General features: G+C 41.6%; 1 protein-coding gene across 1 annotated transcript in view; it reads left to right on the top strand.

Annotated features, from left to right (window-relative positions):
• Positions 1-20,823, top strand: part of MOCOS (molybdenum cofactor sulfurase) — a gene marked incomplete at its 5' end in the record, with an annotated part of 544,533 nt that overhangs the window by 174,825 nt on the left and 348,885 nt on the right. Inside the window, one exon of the mRNA XM_082258939.1 lies at positions 18,915-19,556. Within this exon, the coding sequence (XP_082115065.1) occupies positions 18,915-19,556 (642 nt within the window). The remainder of the gene's footprint in view (positions 1-18,914; positions 19,557-20,823) is intronic.

Below are 20,823 nucleotides of genomic sequence, written 5' to 3'. Positions count from 1 at the left end.
CACCTTGGCTGTGTGAGAGACTGGCAGACTGCCTTGGTGGGTTGCTGAGTGGGCAGAGACCAGCGGTACTCTGCCCTGGTGCCAGCGCTACCACAGAAGTAGCCTGGTTGGAGACGGGTTGTTGGAGGGGGAGACCGACTGTCTCCCCTTTGGCTAAACAGCCCTGTTGCTGGGGGTCAGGACCGAATGTCCCTACCCCCTGTGCTGTGAGTGCAGAGACCACGGTCCCATCTGCACTGTTGGGGGGCTTACTGTCTCCCCCTGGTACGTTAAGCTGCTGCTGTGGGATGGAGACTGGGCTCCCAATTCCCAATAGCTCAATCTGCCGCTGGGGGACAGGACCAACTGTGTCTGCCCCCTGTAACTTAATCTGCCGCTGAGGGATGGAGACTGCGCTCCCAATTCCCTGGATATCACTCTGCCAATGGGGAGAGGGGGTAACGAGCTCCTCTCCCAAATATACTTCCAGCCCCTGGGGAGGGAGACCGACTGTCTCTGCTCCCAATACAGTGTCCTGTTGCTGGGGAAAGGAGACTGGGCTCTCTGTTTCCTGCAGGACACTCTGCTGCTGTGGGATGGAGACTGAGCTCCCAATTCCCAACAAATCAATCTGCTGCAGGGCGACAGGACCGACTGTCTCTGCCCCCTGTAACTCAGCCTGCCGCTGGGGAGGGAGGACGCTGCTCTCCTCTCCCTGCACTTTACACTGCCGCTGGGGAATGGAGACTGGGCTCCCAATTCCCTGCAGGACCGGTGGAGAGACCTCGGTCCCATCTCTACCGGCCACCTGGGGTTCTTCCCAGTAAAACTTTACCATCTCGTCCCCTCTGAATGGGTCTGGCTATGGGTCTGTCCTGCTGCTCTCCTGCTGAGCCTTCTCATAGTATTGGAACAGCTGCTGGTAGCCCTGTTCTAGCTCCATCTCCCGGGTCACCAGGTGGACCAGGTCTTGCTCAATTTCGTGAGCGTCGTCCCAGTCATACCTGCTCTCCCTCCACTCCAAGAGATCATTGAACCGGTCTTGTGTAGGGCTCCCAAATTCCAGCTCTGAAAAAGACTCCCATAACAATTCAGGACCATCAAACTCCTCTCCCTCTGGCTTGTCATGCTCGGCTGTCCAGGGCAGGTACTGTGCAACACACCACCACAGCGCCTGGTAGGCATCCTCCAGCCACATCTCCTGCCATACCCGGAGCTCCAATTCTTTAACTCATTCCTCCCGGGGCTGCTCCCCCAGGAAGGGCATCTGCAGGGCTACTCGCTTCTGCAACCGCTGGTCTTCCTTGGGCAGTCTCTCACCCGGCTGGTACTCCACAATGCCCAGTGCCTGGTACCAGATGCCTTTACGGACTGCATCTTGGTCATCCATGGCACCCTCATCGCACTCCACTGCTGGTTCCATGCTGGTGCTGTCAGGGTCGCTGTACTGGGACATGCGTTGCCCTCAATTGTAAAATCCAGAGCAATGGTGTCCCCTGTAGCTGTCCTTCTGGCTGTAGGAACGATCCTGCCGCTTGCCACCAATTGTAACGGACCGTTTCAGCAGACAAGGGGTTAAAATCCGTTTAGGCGATATGCCCCTTTCTGAGAGACAGGCACAGCTACTTGCAGGACACCAAACTCCCGAACTGGATACAAAATAGCACTCCAACCTGGAACCTCACGAATAGCTGCTAGCAGAAGAACAGGAAAAGCATACATCAGCTTACACTCCTAGCAATCAGTCTCCAACAGCATACAGGGAATCCCCCCAAGAACGAGACAAGGCTCCGTGTGAGGCTCAAGCAGTGGACTGACTTAGAACTGTTTATTAAATCCACACAAACACATTATATACACTATCAGGTAATGTGAGTCTCATTGCATTAGCATATGCAGATAGATTTGTAAACAGGCACAAAATAACACTAAACTAATTATCTAGCCACCTGGCCAGAACAATGCAAGGTCATTAGCATGTAAGAATGGAACAGGAATACTTAGCACACCCGACAATAGGTGAATGCAAAGCCACCTCAGACCAAAAGCAACATTTTCATAACTTCTAAAATATGCATCACATTCAAATAAAACTTACATTTTCAGAAATCAGCATACTTCAAATGCAAACATAACCAAAAATCATAGAAATCCCTCCAGGGGTTAAAAAGTTAGATGGAAGTCCTTTTCTGACCGACCGCAGGCACGTTTTCATGCCCAAATACAGTCTTAAAGGGGTAAAAGCCCCTAGGTCCATAGTCATATTGCAGGAGGCAAGCAACCAGGCTTCTCCAACGCCCAGTGGCGAGATTGGTCTCGTCACATAGCAATATTAAAAATAACCAAAAATAAATAAATATATCATGACTGTTGGTATATAAAAGTCCAATATATATATAAAGTGACTTGGTGCTCAAGAAGATCAAAAATAAGTCCTTAAATGGTTCAAATGCAATTCAAGGTGCAGGTGCTTAAACGTGATTGTCCTTAATATTCTGTGACATCAATCTGTTTCGCCCTGATTTGTGGCTAGATAAAATCACTTACCAGAACCAGTGGGTCCTATGTGCTTTACAGCACTAGGACCATTCGCGCTTAGGTGCCCCCTGGGCTGGGATGGATTCCCCCTTTTTTCCTCCTATAGGCTGGTCTGGATTAGTAAGCTGGATCCTCCTCACATCATGGTAGTATGGCTATTTTAAAGGAAACAAAAGGCTCCATGTAGTGCAGTATGTTCAAAATAAGTTTATTACCCACTAAAATGGGTTAAAGGCAAGAAATTTGTATAAAAAGTAAAACCGTGGTGGTCAGTGGTCGGCTTGTGCGGGCTGCGTGTCCCCTTTGCAGAGTGGTGAGCGGTGCTTCCGGCTAGCGTTCCAGCTGACCCAATGTGATGACGCTATGCGTTCCAAACTAACTTGTTTCGTCATAAAAGGGGAAAGGAAGTGATTGGCGCTGCCTGGTGGGGTGTTATGGGAATGTATATGTAGGATACTATGCTTCTAGTAAGATGTCCTATAGAGGCCTGTGTAATAATTTAATATTGGAATCAGTGAATCATCAACTTAAAATCTGATAAATGACAAACCTGTGTAAAACCAAAGTGGGTCTATGTATAAAAAATGAAATAAAACCCTATATACATAACATCAGTAAATAAATTTCATACGTACAAAATGTGCAAAGAGAAGTGCAAAAAGTGAATAAAAAAAGTGAAGTGCTAAAAAATAAATAAAATTAATCCAATGAAATCCAGTAGTAAATATGTGACCATAAAATAACAATAGGTAAGTATGCTATAAAAATTCTTAATAAATATAAGTAAAGTAATAAATAGCGTATATATGACCCTAAAATGACAATCGATGGGTATGCTCTTAAAGTGCCAATAAATACAAGTGGAAAAAAATGAATAAATAATTCTCAATAAATAAATAAATAAGTGCAAAAGGTGAACCAATTAATTGGTGAAAATATCCGTGCCAAACTAGCGGTACATAAATGAAAAAATGCAGACTAAAAAGTCAATAAAAATAATCCAACAAATAGATCCAAGTAAATGTGCCGTCTCAGTGGTTAAAAAGTCCAAAAGGGTCCTAAATAAGTGAAGTCAATATATGGTGGATTTGAAGTGCTCTTTTCTCTATGCCCAAAGTATAGTGGGTGGGCAGAAGGAAGATGTGTTCCCCTGAGCCTGGGGTCCTGCGCTTACCAGATTCCCTTACCCCTACAGGGGTAAACAGCGGGTCGATTATTAGGGGATCGCTCCCACACACTGGCAATCAGGATCTCCTATGGCCTTGGTATCGCTCCGTGGTAGTAATGCAGATGTCAGCTCAATAGGTATAAAATAGGAATCCAGTACAGTGCCCGGGTATGTAGGAGAAAAAGGGAAGGAGCCTCCAATAGTGTAAAATTGTTTCACAGAACAGCTTTATTATATAAAAAAGACATGTACTCACAAGGTATAAAATACAAAGATATGCCCGTCTGGCATAGGAGCCGCAACCTCCTCTCTTGCGGTGCACGCCAGAAAGTAGCGTGCGAACCAACCGCCGGATGTGCGTCCCAAGCCTCGGGTTCAGTGGACGGAAATGACGTGGTCACGCTCTCGACCGGTTTAGTCTTGCTGACGTCATCTGGAGAAAAGTGGGCAGCAGCTAGGTGCGGTGTTCAATTGTACATATATACCCCTCATCCTAAGCGCGGAACTACATACACCCTAACTTGTTTCGTCGCTTACGGTGACGTCTTCAAAGTGACTCTGAAGTCATTCTTATACTATTCATCATCAAGCGCTGTAGTTAGCTTTCTTTAAAGCTAATCCTATCTATCTCCTGCATTACCTATAGCGGCTGCTGCAATTATCCATTTATTATATACATATTTATTTAATTTATTTAATTTCTTAAATCCTTGGCGTGGGGAATATACTTTGTATATTTTTCTACAGCCTCTTACTAAATACCTTAAAATGTCTACCTTCCAAAAAGGGGTAATTTTTAAGGGGCGGGGGAGGGGGGGTTTGTACTGTCCTGGCATTTTAGAGTCCCATGAAATGAGATGGGGAGTCACTACATCAGGACTGATCCATTTTAAAATATATATACCATAATTTGTAGATTCCATAACTTTCACACAGACTAAATAATATACACTGATTTTGGTTATTTTTTTTTTTTTACCAAAGAAATGTAGCAGAATACATTTATGAAGAGATTATTTATTTGCAAAATTGTATAACAGAAACTAAGAAAAACATTGGTGATTAAATACCACCTAAAGAAAGCTCTATCTGTCTCAAAAATAAACAATTTAATTTTGGGTATTGTTGCATGACTGAGTAATTGTCATTTAAAATGTGAGAGCACTGAAAGCTGAAAATTGGCCTGAGCAGGAAGGGAGTGTAAGTGATTTGTATTGAGGTGGTTAAAAATGGACAACACGTTATGCCTCCTCATAGTGTTCCTCAGCTATGAAATTTGTAATACACACTCTTTAAAGTAGTATGGCCTAAGAGTGATACCTTACACGAAAACCTTCTGGTCTGACTCTTTACCTCCTGAAATTCTGGCCTAATAAATGTGCTTTTAAGAATGTGCAAATTATTCCTCAAATCCTGTTTCTCCTGTGTCCCATAGAGAATGAAATATACGTTGGGGGTTTACAAACAGAGCTTACCTCCTTTCACCTCCCAGATAGCATCTAATGAGCCTTACTTCCTTCCGCCATTAGCGTTCATATACTTTATTACTGAACAGTTTACATAAGAGAACATGTTTTGTGTGCTGATCAGATGGGGTTTTATGGTGCATTTCATGAGTAATGATGCCCACTTCCTCAATGCTGATGGCGAGGGGAAGTAGGGCGAACTGTGGACCTTGATGCATACATATGATTATATGTGATGTATAAGCTATTGCAGTGTATGCAAAATAGCCGTATCAAGGCTTGTGAATTGAATATATTTTTAATTAATTGTTTTTAATACAGAACAGTAAAATCATTGTGACCTTATAGTAGTTTCTCTGGAACAAATGAAGTACATTTGTCTAAATAACGAGTGCATCTTTTTTCTGACTCTTTATCCCACAGGTGCAGACCTTGCACTGGTAATATTCTCCAAAGAAAACCAAATAACACAATATAGTGTAGTATGTTTAACCCAGAAACTCAATAAAAATATTATATGTGCTCACATTTATAATGAGTAAATCAGTGCAATAAATCACCAAAACATGCTTCTTCATATAATCCTTTCCTATGTAACATTACCCTTAAACTTCTCTAGCAGATTTTTTTCTGAACCATTGCCAAATCGTCTTTCACCTTGTAATCTCCTTGCTGTGCATCACTTTAAGAGTTATTCCTCCTCAAATGCTTCATTATGGATGTTGGAATGACCCCAAAAGCAAAAACTCTTCTGGGAAGGCTGTTCACAAGGTGCAGGAGTGTGTATGGGAATGTTTGACCATCCTTCCAGAAGCGCATTTGTGATGTCAGGCACTGATGTTGGATGAGAAGGCCTGGATTGCAGTCTCCACTCTTAATTCATTCCAAAGATGTTCTGGCTTGCAGTCTCCACTCTTAATTAATTCCAAAGGTGTTCTATTGGGTTGAGGTGCAGGCCAATCAAGTTCCTCCACCCAAACTTACTCATTCATGTCTTTATGGACCTTGCTTTATGCACTGGTCAAAATCATTTAATGGAGGGGGGATTATGATGGGGGGTTGTTTTCCAGGGGTTGGGCTTGGCCCGTTAGTTCCAGTGAAGGGAACTCTTAAGGCATACCAAGACATTTTGAACAATTTCATGCTCCCAACTATGTAAAAACAGTTTGGGGATGGCCTCTTCCTGTTCCAACATGACTGCGCACCAGTGCACAAAGCAAGGACCATAAAAACATGGTTGAGCGAATTTGGGGCTTTGTTACAATTGTATGACAATACACATGTATAACATAACCCCACCAAAGCATAAGTGGAAGAAACCAAAACAACAACAAAAATAATAACAAAAGATAAAATAAAATAAATGTATAAAATATGTATCAAAAATATATCATGGTGTATTCCTGCCCCATCTAGTGGAGAAATATCAAACTGCATACAAGTTTCTAGACAAATGCCATCATATAAAATGTGTACATTATTATACCTCAAAAATATGATATAAAACAATTCATATCTAATTCTGTATTCAGGTCTTTGGGACATAAACTATTTAGTTCAAATATACAAAAGGTTTAATTTTTGGAAATATCTCTAATCAGGTTAGACCCCCTCCTATGTTACTGAACCATATCCATACCACAGAACTTTATTTGGGAGGAATCATGATTATGGACATCCCTAAATTGTTTAAACAAGGATTGGCTTTTTTGATATATTGCAGGCGTTCACTAAGTCTTACATTTAATTTTCTAGTAGTGTGGCCCACATATTGTAAGCCGCAGGAACAGGTTACAAAAGCTGTATTGCATGAAAAAAACGTTTTTAAAACAATTAAAAAGATATTCAAATCACATGCCTTGATATGGCTATTTTTCATACACTGCAATAGCTTATACATCACATATAATCACATGCATGCATCAAGGTCCACAGTTCGCCCTACTTCCCTCCACCATCAGTGTTGAGAAAGTGGGCATCATTATTCATGAAATGCATCATGAAACCCCATCTGATCAGCACACAAAACCTATGTTCTCTTATGTAAACTGTCCAGTAATAAAGTATATGAACGCTGATGGCGGAAGGAAGTAAGGCTCATTAGATGCTATCTGGAAGGGGAAAGGAGGTAAGCTCTGTTTGTAAACCCCCAACTTATATTTCATTCTCCCTGGGACACAGGAGAAACATGTTTTGAGGAATCATCTGTACATTCTTAAAAGCACATTTATTAGGCCAGAATTTCAGGAGGTAAAGAGTTAGACCAGAAGGTTTTCGTGTAAAGTATCACTCTTAGGCCGTACTACTTTAAAGAGTGTGTTATTACAAATTTTACAGCTGAGGAAAAGCATGAGGAGGCATAACAGCCCTTCGAGCTGATCCAAAACATATCACTGCTGGGCACTGACTGACATCACTGCTGGGCACTGTTGTGGCCACACTGATAATCAGTGCCGTTTCCCTGTTGAAGGAAAAGTTTTAAAGAGGAAGTAAAGTCTTACGTTTTTTTTTTTTTTCGTTTTTTTTCTTACCTGCAAAGTAAATGCATAATGTGCTAGTATGCATCGCATACTACCACATTATGTGAAACTTACCTGTAAATTAATCCCGTGTTTTCACCGCTGGCGGCCGCATCCGTCTTCGCCCATCTTCCTTCCAGGTCTGCAGACTCCGGCTGCATTACTGACTGGAGCCACGTGACGTCACTCCTGCGCATGCACGTGGGTGCCACTGGTCATGGCACAGGGCTCTGAAGAAACGGCATGGGTGGCCGTTTCTTCAGAGCACATGCGCCAATGACGTCATTGCCTGAATGCAATGTAAATATCTCTTAAATGGTGCAAGTTTAGGAGATATTTACACTACCTATAGGTAAGCCTTATTAGGCTTACCTATAGGTACAAGTTATAAAGGTGGGTTTGCAACCACTTTAACATTTTTTTTTCGTTGGTACTTTTTCCCCAGGTCAGTGTCCTTTCTTTGTCAATCCCTGAACGTGATTGTAAATGATCACCTTGTAAAACAACCCATTCAGTTTAAAATAAAAACGAAGGGAAAGACATTTGTGTATAAATTTAAAAAAACAAAACATTATAAATACTTTTTTCCTCCTTTTTTTTCTCTATCGTTCATTGACAGACGCAGCTCCATATTAATCTTAACTATTGGGTTTTGCTGCCCCCTACAGGAGTAGGATACTAGGCAGGAAAAATCTTTTCTCGGGGTATACACCCACTCACTCTGCTATAGGCATTCAGTTTTTTTCAGTTTAGTTCAGGGGTAAGGAACTAGTTCCCTGCTGGGATTTCAGTCCTAGAATGTTTTTTATATAAAAATGGAACCTTGTGTCTAAATTTATTTTTATTTTTTTAGCTAGTTATGTTCCTGAGAGAACTACAATCAACAGCCGGACTGGGCGTCGGATTGGATATTCTAGATCCTTATGGCCTCCCAGTCTGGCCACAAGCCCCACTGGACGGCGACTGGCCCATGAGTGAAACACCTCGCTGGGACGCACATGACCTGGTTTGTATTGCGTCGCAGCATACCCTTTGGCCGTCAGCACTCCCTCCCCGGGTAAAGGGCTGGTCTGACCAGAGTGGCCCCCACCTGAATATCATTGGTATGGTGAGTAGTGTCCCCCCATATCTCTTGCGGTCTTGGGGTGGACGTGGGCCCCTCCCTGGGACAGTCGGACCCTCGGGTTACCCCGCCATCCCCCATGTCCCCCCCTTGTATTAGGGGTCCCTAGGGAACATCCCCCATCGACCATCCAAGGCTCCCCCCTCATAGGGGGTCCCTACCTTAGTCGGGTGTGGTGCAGGGGCTGTAAACTGTAGCAGGCGTTGGAGGCCCTCAGGGAGGGGGGGTGCTGATGCCTCTGATCACATGATCCACTGAGGGGGGGTTGGTCCAGGTGGGGGTCCCTGCCAGGGCCTTCCTATGCCCGATGATTGCTGGACCCCTTAAGGGGATCCTGTAGACCGCATGGTGTGCCGTGGATGCCGCCACTTTCCAGTAGATCAGCATTATTAGGCTTGGCAGCCATCTTTTAGTAGTTTCCCATTAAAATGCATTGGGCATCCATTTTATTGTGGCCTCCCCATTAAAATGCATTTGGCGGCCTTTTTCTCGTAGTCTGAGAATGATGTACAGCGGTGAGTGGCAAGGCTTTAACTCTAGTGCTGACCCAGGGACTTCCTCTTCTTGTGAAGATCATTTTTCCTGCACATTTCAGGCCGGCTCTGCTTTCCCTGATATCGAATGATGGTGAGTTGATTGGGATCCCTGTAGGTCGCTCTCCCACTCTGCTATATTGCAGTTTAGTGTGCTGGGACTTGTACCGCTGGTGAAGCGGTGTGGGGACATTTTCTGCAGTATTCCTAAAGTGACACTGTGCTGTCCCCAGGATAACATGCAGTCTAAGGAGCAAGTCTCACCTACTGATCCCTTCCTTGGTGTTGCAGGGAGCTCTGGGTGGCAACCCTTGTCTGCCTTAACGGCCGTTTTGGAAACCCTGGTATCAAAAGTTGATTTGGTCCTAAAAAAGAGGACTACAGTAGTAAAAAACACCCACTGCCTTCACCTGCCTCATCTGTATCCTCAGATTCTGAGGTTGATATGGCTGCCACGGACGGTCTGATAGCGAGGATGAAATATCCTCATCTGCAGCCGTGCGGGAAAGCGCGCTGGTGGAGGCACTTATAGTGTCAGTGCGGGAAACTATAAAATGGCCCATGATTCCACAGCGTCAGGGACACAGGTGTCCTTTGGCACACGCAAATCCCAGAAGTCTGGCAAGGTTTTCCCTTGTCCGGAATTTTTTGACAAAATTGTCACTGAACAGTGGGGACGTCTTAAACACATTAGTGGTGCCGAAGCGCTTTAAGAGGCGCTACCTCTTTGCAGACACTGTAGTCAATAAAAGACCCTGTTGATAGGATTGAGACTCTGTCCCACCACTTACAAGTGATAGCGGGTCCAATACTTAGACTGGTCTTACTATCACTCTGGTGTCCCAGACCATAACGGAATGGGCTAAGTTACTAAAAAGTGATTATCAGAATAGAGGTACTCACCGAGGCCGAGATGCCCAGATCGGTTCGCTGTTGCGACTAAGTGCACTCCGCCCCTCTGGAGGTGATGCAGAGGGTGGATGGCACAAAGAGACACAAGCTACCAGCAGGCAGGGTAGAGCTTGCGTGGAGGTCCTGTAGAACTGGAGCAGAGACTGATCAGGATCCAGCAGAAGAAGTAGGTAGAAAGTCCGGAGCAGGCTGAGGGTCAAACACAGGTAAGCAGACAATCCAGGTCACAGGCTGAGGGTCAAGGCACTGGAGACAGGAGGCGAGACTGGGTCAAAATCAGAAGGTCAAGGCACAGGAGACTGAAGGTGAAACCGGGTCACAGGCAGAGGGTCAAACACAGGTAAGCAAGAGCAAAGTCCGTAAAACAAGCCAAGGTCGGGTCCAGGAGAAGAGCAGAGTAGGTCAGGGTCAATCCGGGTCACAGCAGGTAAATGATCAAACAGGAACTCGGGTACAGGAAGCTGAAAGACAAACCAGCAATTCCTCTGAGCACTTGCTCAGCTATTATAGGCAGCCAGGAAGTCATGTGATGTGTGTCATGTGACAGCCAGTCTGCAGCTGAAGGTTTCTCTGACAGTGATTTGGAAACAGAACAGCTTCCCCCGGCCTTGAAGAGCTAATGGACCAAATGGTCCAAACCTTACTATTTATATGTGATGCGTCTTTAGATGCGGCCCCCCTTGCGGCTAGAATTTCCGCGGTAGGGGTGACCATTAGACGCATGGTGTGGCTAAAATGCTGGTCTGTGGACCAGGTTTCTAAAAAGGCTCTGTCAGATCTCCCCTTTACAGGGGACTGCCTATTTGGTTCTTCGTTGGATGAACTTATCAAAGGGCTTACAGGTGGGAAGAGAACTCTTCTTCCTCAGTCCGCTAAGGGCAGGAGAAAGGATCTAAGCCATTTAGATCATCTGAGGGTTCCAAGAAGATGTGGTCGGGTAAGCCGAGAGCAGGCCCCTCCGGGCACCCTCCATAACTGGGGTGGGGGGAGATCTTCATATCTTTCTGGAACCATGGACCTCCTTGAGTCAGGACAAATGGGTCCATGAACTGATCCGATCGGGTTAAAAGATCAAATTCAGGTCTCAACTGTCCGACATATTCTTTTCCTCCAATCTACGCTGATCTAAAAGAGGCAGTAAAAGATCTGTTGTCGCAAGGGGTTATTGTGTCGGTTCCCTCTCGGTAACGCTTTCAGGGGTTCTATTCAAACCTGTTCACTGTTGCCAGGAAAGAAGGCATAGTGCGTCCAATACTGGACTTCAAGGTTTTAAACCACTTTGTGCGGGTACATAAGTTTTGAATGGAGTTTATTCGCACGGTAGAGGCATCCATCGATATCAATCAAGACCAAGGGGTCTTTTTGGCCTCCATCGATATCAAGGACGCAGCGTTTTCTTTGCTTCGCTGTAGGTGAGGAGCATTATCAATTTCTGGCGTTACCCTTTGGTTTCGCCTCTGCTCCCAGGGTTTTCACCAAAGTGTTCGCTCCGGTATTGGCATTACTGCTACAGCGAGGGATTACGGTACTGGGGTGATGCTGAGGACTGACACTACAAATGCTCAACACCTATTACATGCAGGGCTGTCTTACAGCTTGGGCAGGCTGGGCAGTTGCCAGGGGGGTCCAGCCTGCCCTGCGACCCAGCTAAGTATTAGTCCCAACTCCCGTACATGTCACTTTTCATTTTGTATACAATTGATGCCCAAATTAATAAGGATATCAGTGCATTTTTTTTCTTGTGGGTGATTGTGTAGGCAGGGCCCCAGTGCACTACATTGCCCCGGGGGCCTATAAGGCATCACTTCCGGTTCCCAAAACGAGGCTTGGACCGCACAGCGCTCCGGGCGCTCGGATTCACTGCCTTTTTATGATCTATGTTTGTGAGTACCTTTTACCCTGTTTATTCAAATAAATAGCTGTATCTACAGTATCACGCTATGTGCCTCTCTATTGTCTGATCCCTTACTCCATATCATTGCGGACCCCCGGAGTGGATATCCCTGAACCCCACCAGATCTTCATAGTACATAGCCGGTATCTTTTAACCCTTGGACCACCAGGGACCTTTCCAGCCGTCCCTTCCTGGACCTGGAGAAGGAGAGAGGATCCACCAGCCCTACATCTTAACATACCCGCCTTGTACCCCTGTGTGGGGTGGGTATCTCTGGTGAGTGTGCTACCTATTGTAGGGGTCACTGCGCACCTCACCACCCACCACGGGGTTATCCAATATTGTGTACGGGATACACAAAGAATTTTATCAACACCCCTTTTAGGAAGATCACTTATCACTCATTACTGCTTTGCTTGAAACAGACTATTATTGATTTATCTTTTGGATATTGGACACATTATTTGGGTGTTTCAGCATTCGTCACTTTATAGTCATTACTGCATTACTAATTTGCCCCCCCCCTTTTTCTGGTGCACGCATTAGTCACGTTATTTTCTGCAACCCTTATTTTGTGAAGTAGAAACTTACCACCTAGCATCATTTAGCACATGTCACTTTAAAATTGGGGGTCACTCAAGTTTTATCTATGTTCATTAATTCGTGGTAATAATTTTTTGTTTATCAATTTTTATATACCAATTGGTGATCACACCCCACCTGCATTTGTTTGGATCATCAAAAGTAGTATTTATTTTAGCATATGTCACTTTACATTGGCGGCTGTCACCTGGATCACTTTACGCACTGTTGCACTTATATTTGTTTGTGATTATTTATTGATTATATCACTTTTCATATTATTCGCATAGTGCATATATACTAACATTTATTCCAACATCATCAATTTTACCTACATAGCACACGTCACCTTTACGGTGAATTATATGCACATGTCACTTTGATGCACAGTTTATCCTACCAGAAATTACATATCGGTTTTACCTATTTATTTATATTTTTTATCACATGTAGTTAGTCATCTCACACTTGGCATTGTAATACCTTTCCTAGCTAATAGACAGCGCCATCCCCTACCCCCCCCCCCTTTTTCATCATATTATATAGTCTTTGGACTATAATATAGGGAGGCAGCAGTCTAGATTACCTATCACATCCAATACTCCATAAACGCGGAGTTCCCTACCCTTCTATAATGCTCTTAAGATGGCACTGATTACATGTATAGTCTTCCCCCAGTGACCTGACATACTGAGGTGGAGAAGGAGATATACAATTTTCCAGTTATCTGTTGGTGTCTGTGACCCCTGTAGTGGTGAGTGCGAACCTGAGAGGGGGAGCAAGAGTGGATTCACCTTTGTATTTCACCACCAGAGACTGTTATTGCTCTCTTTTTTTGCACAATTATCCTATAAGGACTCATTAATTTTGGAATATGATATTTATGTGATAATTTGTGCATTGCATTTGTTTGCACATTTTTGCACTGAGAGCAATTTTTGCATTATTAGATTTATATGACATAGTGTATTAGAGCTTGTTATTTTTGATCACCATGGGATTATGTATGTAATATATCACTTATGTTTTTGTGTATGAATTGTTTCAAGGAGATAGCACCTTTATTATTTTATTGACATTTTTATTTTATTTATTCACTATATATTTTTATGAGGATTACACACATTTTAGGCAGCACCACCTATGCCTCTTTCCTATATTTATTTAATTGGTTTACATGTTTGTAGGGTTAAACAAAAGTAAGCATTTGTATCCAGAATTCTTTGTTTTATTAAAAAAATATATATTTACCCTTGTAATTTTATACATTTTTATAGCGTTTTAGGCAGCAAAGTTCTGTGTTGTTAATATAGAGTAAATTAGTTGTGCATACATGGATTTTTATTTGCACTGTGTTTATTTTATGTAATAAACTCAAGCTTTTAAATTCTGGGAGATCCTGCAGAAATAGGCTAATAATATATTTTACAAGCATGCAATTTATTCCCTAGAGTTTATTCATGTTCAGTAAACAATCCATCAGATTCAGTGTGGAGTTGAAGCATACAGAACAGTAAACATTAGGAAAGTAAGTAAAATGAAACACTACTAAATTTACCCTTGCTTTGTATACCTTATGTTGTTTATTTACATGTAGCTTTTTTCTATGGATATATAATCGTGCATCAGTTATTTATCCCCCTTCACACCGATCTCACACAAATATGCAGCTCCACTAGGCTGGGCTTTTTTCCGTGGGGCCGCATATTTGCGTATATCTCTCTGCTGGGAAGCACATCGACCGGGGTCTCCCCAAGGGCCCCGCGCCCCATACGAACAACCGGGACCGGAAGACCTGATTCTGGATCACTTAATTGCTGTGATAGCCCCAGATTGGCTACCACAATAATCTATCCTTGCAGAGAGAAAAAAAGGGTGTGTAAAAATAAATAAATAAATAAAATAATCATATTATATATAAAATAAAAAATACCTAGATCAAAGTCTGATCTCCAAACCCAATTCCAAAAAAGTTGGGACACTGTACAAATTGTGAATAAAAACAGAATGCAATGATGTGGAAGTTTCAAATTTCAGTATTTTATTCAGAATACAACATAGATGACATATCAAATATTTAAACTGAGAAAATGTATCATTTTAAGGGAAAAATAAATGTATTTTACATTTCATGGCATCAACACAACTCAAAAAAGTTGGGACAAGGCCATCTTTACCTCTGTGTGGCATCTCCTCTTCTTTTTAAAACAGTCTGCAAACGTCTGGGGACTTAGGAGACAAGTTGCTCAAGTTTAGGAATAGGAATGTTGTCCCATTCTTGTGTAATACAGGCTTCTAGTTGCTCAACTGTCTTAGGTCTTCTTTATCGCATCTTCCTCTTTATGATGTGCCAAATGTTTTCTATGGGTGAAAGATTTGGACTGCAGGCTGGCCATTTCAGTACCCGGATCCTTCTTCTACGTAGCCATGATGTTGTAATTGATGCAGTATGTGGTCTGGCATAGTCATGTTGGAAAATGCAAGGTCTTCCCTGAAAGGGACAACGTCTGGATGGGAGCATATGTTGTTCTAGAACTTGGATATACCTTTCAGCATTGATGGTGCCTTTCCAGATGTGTAAGCTGCCCATGCCACACGCACTCATGCAACCCCATACCATCAGAGATGCAGGCTTCTGAACTGAGCGCTGATAACAACTTTCGTTGTCCTTGTCCTCTTTAGTCCGGATGACATGGCGTCCCAGTTCTCCAAAAAGAACTTAAAATTTTGATTCGTCTGACCACAGAACAGTTTTCCACTTTGCCACAGTCCATTTTAAATGAGCATTGGCCCAGAGAAAGAATTCCTGAGCCCATGTTGTGATTTCCATTACAGTAGCATTCCTATAAGTGATGCAGTGCCATCTATGGGCCCAAAGATCACAGGCATCCAGTATGGTTTTCCACCCTTGACCCTTACGCACAGAGATTGTTCCAGATTCTCTGAATCTTTGGATGATATTATGCACTGTAGATGATGATAACTTCAAACTCTTTGCAATTTTTCTCTGAGAAACTCCTTTCTGATATTGCTCCACTATTTTTCACTGCAGTATTGGGAGAATTGGTGATCCTCTGCCCATCTTGAGTTCTGAGAGACACTGCCACTCTGAGAGGCTCTTTTTATACCCAATCACGTTGCCAATTGACCTAATAAGTTGCATATTGGTCCTCCAGCTGTTCCTTATATGTACATTACACTTTTCCGGCCTTGTATTGGTACCTGTCCCAACTTTTTTGGAATGTGTAGCTCTCATGAAATCCAAAATGAGCCAATATTTGGCATGACATTTCAAAATCTCACTTTCAACATTTGATATGTTATCTATATTATATTGTGAATAAAATGTAAGTTTATGAGATTTGTAAATTAGTCCATTCCTTTTTTACTCACAATTTGTACAGTGTCCCAACTTTTTTGGAATTGGGTTTGTAGATCAGTGGCAGGGTAAATGTTTGGGTCAGGTTCAGTATTTTTTTTGAACAAGATTTTTTTTTTATTAATATCAGTGTCAGTGAGATTTAAGTAGAATAACAAAAGCAAAATGCACAATATTGTTTTTTGGCTGTGCTACGGGTACAAACAACAATTAATATACACATATGTGGTATTGCTGTGATCAGCAGGAGAATTACTATTGGGTTGTTCTTTGGTGCAAAGTTGCAAAATTGTGCTTAGGCATTAAGATTTATTTTACCCTTATGCGCAAAGGGGTTAAGGTCGTGAAAGAGGTTCATTTCTACTCCAATGTGCTTCCCTCTAGTAAGCTTTTTAGACAAAAACATTTACATTTTTAGTACTAACTAAAATTTTAACTGCTTTGTTCTTTGCTATTTCATTGTAGTATTTCTAATACTATCTTTTTTTGTCATCATGGTAACAAAATTGGTAATCTGAGATGTCCCAGAATGGACTGAAAAAAACATGTTTGCTCCAGAGCAATGTCATGGTGGAGGATCCACTTGTCAGGCCAGAGTTCCAGCGTATATTAGTAATATTTTTAGTAATTTTGTTTATATGGTTGCATAATATAGTGGACTTTAAAGCAATCCTGTCAGTTTAACACAGAATACAGTTTAAAAGTGTCTTTAATAAAGAGCTCTTATAATCACCTCTCTGGCACCCCATGTCTTCTACCTTCCTTTGGTTCTAAAGCTGCAGCCTCTGTCAGTGTCTTCAGCAATGGACACATCTGGCATTGTCAGCCATGCCCTGGTTGCATCCTCAGAGCCTTACATCACTGATGCGTTCTGTAGTGATTTACGGGTCAGAGAATGGAATCACATTGTGAGGCAAGGCATCTACGGCTCATGGAAGTAATATATGCATAAGACAATGGAGGAGGCTACAGTGCCGGAACAGAGAAAAAGTAAGAGATGTGAGCTACTGGAGAAGTTAATATAGGAGCTCTTCTTTTGCAAAAGACTTTCATCTGTATTGTTTTGTTAAATGAGAAGGTTCAGATTAGCATTAATACATTTAATCCCTTACTGCAGTCCATAGCAAAACATATTGGGTATTAGGAAATCAATGCAAAAAAAAAAGTTCTTGTATAAAAAAAACAAGGAGTACAATTCTTCCTAATACAAATACAATACATAAATGTTCTGAAATTTAGTTCACATTACCAGATGGAGAATTTTTGTTAATTTGAAATATTATACCGAGAGCATTTCGGAATGGGAGAACATTTTAGAACCAGTTTCGGGTGAGTTATGGTGAAATTTAATACATGTGACTTTAATATATTTAAAGAAGATCTATAGGCAAAACATTTTTTTCTTCGATTTTGGATAAAATAAGGGAATGTTTGTTATAGTTCTGTTGTGTCATGTATGAGTTGTAAATGTTCTTTCCTTCATTAATGTTGTCTTATTTTTCTATTGTTCTGTACCTTTTGCATATTTTTTAAAATTAATTAAGAGAATTTAAAACAAAAAGTAGTGCACCAAATTGAATAATACGATAGGTCCCCTGCATACGAACGAGTTCCATTCCAAGAGCACATTTGTAATTCCAGCAAAGTTCCCAATCAACATAATCTGCCCAATCTGCCCAATAAATTACTCTAATTTTCACACAAATAATACATGGGCAAATAAGGTTGAAATAAAGATAAAGTAATGTACACCGAAGCACAACCACTTGTAGAGGATGCACGTATAAGAATGTATGCCAGAAATGTGAACCAACTCACACGATTGGACACACAAACTCATGTTCATATCTTTAAAAGTTCGTAATTTGAAAAGTTTGTATGTAAGGGACTAACTGTCTTTCAATACCATGGGATCTGTGATGGGGTGCCATTAACAATGTATTGGCAACCACAGCTGATCACAAAGGCAGTGCATTTTTAACGCTGTTTTGGGAAACGGCCCTTATATTTTTGTATGCATTCACGCCTAAGAGTGTGTTGATATTTTATATGTGGATTTTTTTCACATTTATTTGTAGATATTATTTTTTTGTATATTTATTTATATAGTGATCAGATAACAACACACCCCTTTTGTATAGTTGTTGAGTAGTGGGAGAGTACTGCACTTGTTTTTAATTTTATTTTATGTGTAAATGACACAGATGATTCTAGTAGTTCTATTTATTGTTTAAAGTTTGAGATATAAGTGGACTTGATTTTTCAGCACAGGAATTTATCATTTAATTTTTTTTATTGTGACATGTCTTGTTTTTTTATTTTTTGCATTGAACACTCTTTTGTATATTGGGAAGCTGTCACATTGTTAGCCCCATATATAATATTATTCATAAGGCATTTTACACAGCAGTAGACAAGTTATTGTCTATGCATTGTTTTGGGTGTACAGTATTCGGTTCCTTCCAATTCTTAAAATAAAACTATACACTGAGAAGGATACATGAGTAGAGGCACTGTATGCCAGATTGTGGTATTATTTGCTTTACCTATACTATGTTATTGCAAACTAAAAATGTTGAAAATAAATAAATAGTGGGATTATCAATATGGAAAAAATGTTCTTATTGGGGAAAAAAAAAACTTTAGTGTCAAATTAATCGAAATTAGCCTTACTTTTATAAATGTAAATATAAAGAAACATTTAACTATATTCTTGGTGGGGTGTTTGCTACTTTGTTAGAATAAGCTATAGAGGTTTTTCCTCCTTATTCTTTTATGCTGGATAAAACATACTAATATATTCTTTAACTCTCTTTAACAGGATATTGCAACACTTTAACACATCAGCTGACGATTACACAGTTATCTTTACATCTGGAAGCACTGCGGCACTGAAACTAGTGGCAGATATTTTTCCGTGGACACCTGCTAGTCCAGATAATGCAGGAAGCCATTTCTGTTACCTTTCTGATAATCACACATCAGTCGTTGGAATTAGAGGAGCTATGAAAATATTAAATATACCATCTACCCCAGTTACTCCTGAAGACCTGCTGTTGTCAGAGATTGAAACAAAAACAATTGAAAATCAGCATGACAATACTTCACATCTTTTCTGTTATCCTGCACTAAGCAACCATTCAGGCACCAAGTATCCTCTCTCTTGGATAGGAAAAGTCAAATCAGGAAAAATAAAACCCATCTCAGTGCCAGGCAATTGGATTGTTTTACTAGATGCTGCCTCATTTGTCAGTACTTCACCTTTAGATTTGGCAATCTACCAACCAGACTTTGTCACCATTTCATTTTACAAGATCTTTGGTTTTCCAACCGGTTTGGGTGCCTTGATTGTATCTAATCAAATTGCACACCTCCTGAGGAAAAATTATTTTGGAGGGGGTACAGCAGCAGCCTATCTTTCAAAGGAAGATTTCTACATTCCTAAGGAATCAGTTAGCAGCAGGTAACATTCCATACATTCAATGTTAATCAATTGTAATGTACTGTAAAATGTGTTTACAAAGGCACAGTAAAACACCTAAAACATATCCAAACCCAAGAAAAAATATGTGTTGTATGGCAGCTTACCAGTCATCAGCTTGCAATTGTTTCCTTTTTTTTTCCCTTTATTTTTAAGAGAGGACTATAGGATACTTTCGTTTCTCCTCCCCCCTATAACACAAGGAGGTGCATGGGGATAGTTGGAAATAATGATGCAACACAAGAAGAGAGTTCGGGGCATTTACAGCTAACAATTTTTGGCAGTATCAGCGTTTTTTTTGGCACGTATTGAACAGATACAACAAAACACTTTCAATGGTTATAATTAAAGCTCCAGGAAAATTGAAAATGATTCCTTGCAGTTGGGCTGTACCCACACTGAAAGGGTTAAATGCTTATTTAGGATACAGGAGTGGAGAGGTGCTTTTACTTACCTAATCCTCTGCTCCTCAGCAGGCGGCGCCCTCCTATGCCTGTCTCTTGGCATCATCATGTCCAGTGCAGAGCTACAGAGCTTGAATTGGTCTTGATGATGTGAGAACCTTAGATCGCTGGAGCATAGGGGAGAAGACACTGCAGTGGTCTAGCAACACAAAAGAGTGGAGGATTGGATGAGTAAATGTACTCGAATAAGTTATCCAGACGAAAACTAGCAATGAACCCTTGCAGTGCAGGTGTAGTCCCGCTGCAAGGGATCATTTTCAAGTTTCCCGGAGTTGGGCTTTATCAGGAGCAAGAGAAGTTCATTGTTGGGGTTTACATACACTTTATTACTTAACTTCAGCCATCCAGAAAATGTAAAGCTGCTAGACAAGCTTTTTTCTAAAAAGGTATCTCTTTACATTTAACTAGTTTCAATTTCTGTTTAAATATTAGCTCCTTCCAAGCTGTCTGGTTGCACAGTGATTATGCAGTTTTTAGGTTAAGAATGTATGGTGCTGCTGGTTAAAGTGGTTCTAACGGCTCAAGGTTTTTTACCCCCCCCCCCAGACTCCCATTAATATTTACCTGAGCCCCATTTCGATCCAGCGATCTGCATGAGAACCTCACCTCTCCGGGAACTCTCACTCCCCATTGGCTGAGGCAGCAGTGCTTAGCCATTGGCTGTCAATCACAGTCAGTGAGCCAGTAAGGAGAGAGGGGCAGGGTCTGTGTGTGAATCGGGAGAATCTCCATTTATTATCACTTTGTCTGACTGAGGACTACAAGTTTGGGGATAATATTCTCAT

The sequence above is a fragment of the Pelophylax lessonae genome (genome assembly GCF_965119305.1).
Source record: "Pelophylax lessonae genome assembly, chromosome: 5".
Classification (NCBI taxonomy): Eukaryota; Metazoa; Chordata; class Amphibia; order Anura; family Ranidae; genus Pelophylax; species Pelophylax lessonae.
The sequence above is the reverse complement of the archived record's forward strand: the minus strand, read 5'-3'. Positions and strand labels throughout refer to the sequence as shown.